Below are 6,000 nucleotides of genomic sequence, written 5' to 3'. Positions count from 1 at the left end.
ATCCATCACCAGGTTAGCCAAAGAGTAATTAAGGATGATTGATCAATTGAAAAAGATTAATCCTGCCTTAGTTTGTCTCATCGATGAAAAGGAGTAGTTGAACATCAAACTCAATCTGTCTGGCAAAGCATCGAGTAGACATTCGAACAATAAGTCAATAAGTTAGTGCTCTTGAGCAAACTTGCAACAGCTTCATCCATCTAATTTGATCTTTGATTTAAGAGAACTCTTGACGACTATCATGTAAGAAAGACACTACTGTTTTCAAGGTTAGATCCATCAAATATCAACTCCGATTATTTGAACCAAGAAATCCAATATTTGTAACAGTCGCCCGCAATAATTGTGAGGGCCAACCGCTCAGTTTATGCAGCTGTGATATGTCAATACCCAATAGTAATCTGTAGTGCTTTGCGGGCACCAATCTAGAAAGTACACAAAGAGGAAATCATTCACGGCATGTGCCCATTCTTTCTTCAAAGCCAAGCAGTTCAAAAATGTATAGCAAAATTTCAAAAAATAAAGGCTCCAAATAAACCTATTACAGTTGTATGATATAAATTTTTACTACTTTTTTTTCTTTTCCCTTCTCAATATATAGAAGGCAGCCTAAACTATAGAAACTATTTTGTACTATATCTTCTAGATGAAAGCATCAAATGGTCGAATGCAAGCTCAGACCTAGTTGGAGATCTACGGATCTACAGTTTTGCTTGGACCTAGGCAAAGGGGAAGAAGGCTTGATTACAGCCCTATTCTCTCTGGATTTGTCTACATGCGTAAGAGTAAATTTACATGATGCTGAATCTTGTTGAAACGGTGCCTGTGCTGATGGTAGGGCATACCACGACCTTGAAACATGTGATCCATTAACCATATTGGCATCTTGATCATAAGGGCTGCTGAAGCTAATCTGGGATTCCTCAGAAATTGTAAATTCATGAGGAGCAGAAAAAGAAGGATCATGATATAGTGGAGAAGAAGCATAGAAATTGAAACTATGTCTATTTTGAAAAGGTTGAAGATAATAGCTGAGGCTGGCTTTTCTTGCTTGAAGCTGCAGTCTCTTCTTCCTCATCCTTTCTTTCTTGTGAGCATTTTGATGACCCCCCAATGCCTGCGAGTTTGCAAAACATTTCAGACAATATTGGCACACGAATTTTTTGTCGTCTGCAGGTTCTCGAGGTGGGGTTTTCTCCTTAGGCAGATTCTGATCAAGAATCTGATCCCTTCCCGATGAGACTGTGGAAGATGACGAATTTACACTTTCATCATTCTCAAACAAGCCCTTGAGGTCGTTGTGATCACCATTCCGGCATGGATCCAACTCGAAACCGAACAGTTTAAGCTTCTTCTCTACAGAGGGTTTTTCAGCGTATGCTTTCTTTTCTCCATTATTGCACGATGGAGAAGAAAGATTAGAGATACCCGTTTCCATCTTCTCTAGAAATGATAAAAATTAAGAGAGAATGCGTCCTACACAATTGTGCGGTTTATGCCTCTCTTGCACGCTTATATAGCAAATACAATTGGTCTTTGACTACGCATTGCATCTCGAGACGAGAATGGTTTTTTATAATCATCAACAGCACAGACGTACTAGAGGTAGAGGATAATAATAAAGAATAGTCAGATCGAGGAAGCTATCTTTCATGCAATAACAATAATATATTACTATTATTATAAGATTGATTTCTCCAAATTAATAGAGTAGATGAGCGCAATGCGAACTTTTCCCATCAAAGCGGATTCAGCATAGATATTTAAGCAAGGAAAACCATGGACTAAAAACAGTTTTAAAAAGTTTAAACAACCATGCAATATTATAAGAAATCAACTTGATTACTAAAATACCAATATTCCATGCTTAAAGAGGAGGAAAAATGTTATTATTATACGAACGGTAACAACAAAAGTCAAACAAAGATGGGGATGTAATCACCTGGAAGGAAGGCGAACCAAATCTAACACTGTACTTAAATTCTTAAAATAGATTACTTTGATTGACCAACTAATCAGTGGATTCATGTATTGTTCTCTACCGAAGCCATATGGTAATTAACAAATAATAAAACGAGTCATATAATAAAGATCGGTGGGTGCCTAGTCCCATCGACTACAGTACTACCCAAAAAAAAAATTCATGTTCATACACTGAAGCTTCTGTAGATTTCTGATTAATCAGCACTTAAAATATGAAGGGTGCTTTGTAATTATCCATCCAACCCCATTCGTCAAAAGAAAGTAAACCAAAATAAGTTAATCTTGACCAATTGAAGGGGGAATGCATTAAAAAAATTTGCAGAGAGAGTAGCTGCTAAACAAAGGAATATAACAAGTGGAGGTTGATGTGAGCATATATACTAGAAAGGGTCTTCATTAAGATCTGGGCATATCTTCTTAGGGCAGGCAAACCCCATATTTTATTGCCCAAAAGCATATGTTTAAGGTGAATCAAGTAGTCATCTAGTATTATCCAATATATAAGCAAAGCATCTGCGATGGACAGTTGTTCCATATTAGGTCCCACCTTTGTAGCTTTGGGGAGATGTGAAGAAAAAACTACAAGATTGTGTTGTTATTCCATTGTCTCCTTGCTAGATCCTGCATTAGTGGACTTCTTCCACCAATAAATCTCTCATTCTCATCAATTCCCACTCCTTTTTCTCTTTCTCTTTGTTTTTTTTCTCCCAGTCTATTCCAATTGCTTTCTTGCTTTAGGGGAGGAATTCCAAATAGGTATGCTGTCATCAAGCATTGCACTATCTTAACATGTGGAATAAATTGGAACCCAATCTCTGAGAGGATTGTGTTTTTTTGTAATGGTGGCTGGGTGGGTTGGTTGGTACTTGGTTGTTTGATTTATCTCCTTTCATTTCATCCAACCCTCCTCCTGGCAGATAACAGGATCAAAAATTAAGGTGGCCCCTACCATCAAACTGATCATTACCTTTTCTTTTCTTTTCTTTTTTTTGGAAATAAAAACCAAGTTAGTTCAATCTCCATTGCACTGTCATAGCTCAAAACATGCTTATTTTGGTACTTCACAATATCATATTCTGATATTCGAAGCATGAACAAAACAAAAAACCTCAACCCATTCTCACCAAGTCATGTGATCATACTGGTAGTATAAAACTTCTCGTTTTGTTCTTCGGACAAAAATTCCACCCCAGAGAATGCCAAAATTGACTCAGGAGCAGCGAGAAGTATATAGTATTATGGTTAGTAAAATTGAGTTGGCAAAGAATCCCTCGTGAACACTAAATTAAGAAGACTAAGGTGACCAACGCCGGGAAGGGAATTGAGATCCTATGGCATGCAAGGCTTGTTTAAGAGCGCAGCAGGCGCAGAATTTGTCGCTAAGAAAGGACAAAAACAGCACAAAGTATTTCAAAGCATGTTTTCATTCCTTGTCTTGGGAGGTTGCTTGCTGGCGCCTGCGTTTGTCAATCACGTAGCTTCTTTATACTTCGTTCTACTTCAGCCCCATCTGTTAATCATTAAAAATTTTGAATAAGGTCCTGAGGGAACACATTAGTTTAAGTTGGGAAAGAATTCGCCTAACAAGGACAAAAATAGTAAGGTTGAGAATAAAGCTTTTCTACATTAACAAGTAACTAAACTGCATCAGTAGTTATGCTTTGTTTGATTTTCCTCCGGGTTCCTGACGGCTTCCTTCATTGTTGCAGTCGTACGCTAGCAATAGAGGAGAGGTTGAAAAGGCAAGCAAATGGTGGTTTGGGGATTAACTTAAAAGAAGTTTTGTTATACCGTTTTTTTCATGTTAATTAAAAATTACCGAGCTGAGATCATCTTAATGAATTGGCACGACCAAACTTAAATTAATTGAAGATCTTTCAAAATTCATAGAGCGACTACAAAGGGTTATTTCATACTAAGTAAAACACGTGATTTACAGCCTCGGAAGGTAACCGCGCACCACAATTACTGATAAAAATGGTGTAAACATTTAATTTGTTAATTTTTTAGATATCATTTCTGAACGGAAGATGAAATTAATCTCCTAAAGATTTTTCTTTCGGATGTATCTCAACATATGAAAACCCACTCCTAATAGCTGCCCCTCCTCCGTATTGTTAGTCCCATCGGTTTGGCAGACCGCTTCAACGGAGGAGAAAGACCGAAAGAGGTGAGTTATAAGTCAATCTGATTTTTAAATATAATTTTTCTTTCTGAAGTAAGCGATTTTAAAGTATATCTATATCTTAATCCCACGTTTACTTAATCCAAACTCAAATCGGGCACTTAAAAAAGTGTTTTATACTGCTGCTAGCTCTCTGCATGAGAAGGCAAGTGTTGGCGGTTGTGAGATTCATTGAATCTACAGTACAAAAGCTTTAAACATCATCTAGAACCATTAATGCAAATCTCTAATTAATCCGAAGTAGAATGCTTAATTAGTTTTTTTTATTTTAACCAGCCAGTATCAAAATTTTTAGTTCATGTAAGCGGGATTCAAAGGGCCTGGACGTGTTTGAAAAGATTGAGATTGGGGGTCAGTCGTGCAACTCGGCTGTTTGTTTCAGATTCCAAATCAAGAAACAGCCAAACTTGTTAAATCAAGAAGTTTTCTGCGATCATATCACATAATTTACCGTGAATGAATTGGCCTGTATCCGGTTTGAAAAGACAGTAGCTAGGCCTTTTTTTAATTTTTATTACGGTTTCGTTAATGTATAGTTGCACGACCAAGCATATGCAGATGGAACCTACGTCTATCAGAACTCACAGAGCAATGGTATAAACATTTATTCTGGTCGATAACTATTCACAGCACACGTAAAAAAAATTTTAGATACTTACTCCATCATTTATCGACTGAAGATTTTTCTTTTCCAAGTGTCTCAACATATTAGTTGAACCATAATAGCAGCTACTTTTTGTTAGTATCAATGATGTTTTTTATTAGCAGGCCATTTCAAACTAAGGGAAAGAGGCAAGTTAAGAGTCAAAGTGATTTTGAATATTTTAAAGCAAATATCTTAATATATCCTAGTTTTACTTAAGGGATAATTTTAGAAAACTCCCTGAGGTTTATGACAATTTTACTGGGCTCCCTGAAATTTAAAAAATTACACATACCTCCCTTGTCATTTAAAATGACAATACTACCCTTAACTATTTTAATGAAATTCCCTTATTTGGTATGTTATGCTTAGAATGACTTTAAAATTATTTTTCATTCTTATTCCTTTTTATTTTAATTTTTTGCCAATAAAATTGTAAAATTACCACTATTATCTCTAGTTTCTATTGTAACCAAATGTCGAACTAATGATTTTTTTAATGAGTTAACTTTATACGTAATCCAATTTTTTTGCTAATCTTTGTTTTCTTTTTTTTTTATATATTAAAATTAACAATAAATCAAAAAGAAATGCCCAAAATCACTACTAAATTATGATAATCTCACTACTTAAAAAATTCATAAATTCTGAATCAATTATTTCAACATTTTATTTTCTATCTTATAAATCTAAATCCATAATAAAATACCATCAAAAGTATCCTATCATAGTAATAAAATTATTATTATAGTTGTTTATCAAATAGTAGGTATGGACATGAAAAATTTGGTACCTTTTCCTTATAATTACATTAGATAATCTTATAATTTTATAGGGAAGTAAATTAAAACTCATTACACAAGGAGGTTTTTGGGTATTCATTTAAAAATTTGACCAGTCAATATTATTTTAAGATTTTGTTACTAAAACTATCAAATCAAGGGAGGTATATGTAATTTTCAAAATCTCAGGGAGCTCAGTAAAATTATCAGAAACCTCAGGGGAGGTTTTTGAAATTATCCCTTTACTTAATCCAAACTCAAATCAAGTAACCCGCCATTCTCCTAACAACAAAGGCGCTTTTTTTAAGTGTTTAAACTTCTCGGTGCATGTATGTCCATCAAGCATTGGTGGCTGTGAAATTCATTGAATTTTTACTGTACAAGAACTTTAAACATCATTCAGGTCA

At 35.1% G+C, this 6,000-nt stretch overlaps 1 protein-coding gene across 1 annotated transcript; it reads right to left on the bottom strand.

Moving 5' to 3' along the window:
• Nucleotides 1-445: 445 nt before the first annotated feature.
• Nucleotides 446-1,706, bottom strand: LOC140021020 (uncharacterized). The gene has a single exon (XM_072071722.1). The coding sequence runs from the start codon at nt 1,436-1,438 to the stop codon at nt 656-658; it is 783 nt and encodes a 260-aa protein (XP_071927823.1). The 5' UTR covers nt 1,439-1,706; the 3' UTR covers nt 446-655.
• Between the last annotated feature and the right edge of the window lie 4,294 nt (nt 1,707-6,000).

Source organism: Coffea arabica, chromosome 11e, assembly GCF_036785885.1.
Source record: "Coffea arabica cultivar ET-39 chromosome 11e, Coffea Arabica ET-39 HiFi, whole genome shotgun sequence".
Lineage (NCBI taxonomy): Eukaryota > Viridiplantae > Streptophyta > Magnoliopsida > Gentianales > Rubiaceae > Coffea > Coffea arabica.
This window is presented reverse-complemented; position numbering and strand designations above follow the sequence as displayed.

What these genes read in the sequence shown, in the direction of transcription:
- LOC140021020 (XM_072071722.1), bottom strand. Translation starts at nt 1,438, where the DNA reads ATGGAAACGGGTATCTCTAATCTTTCTTCTCCATCGTGCAATAATGGA.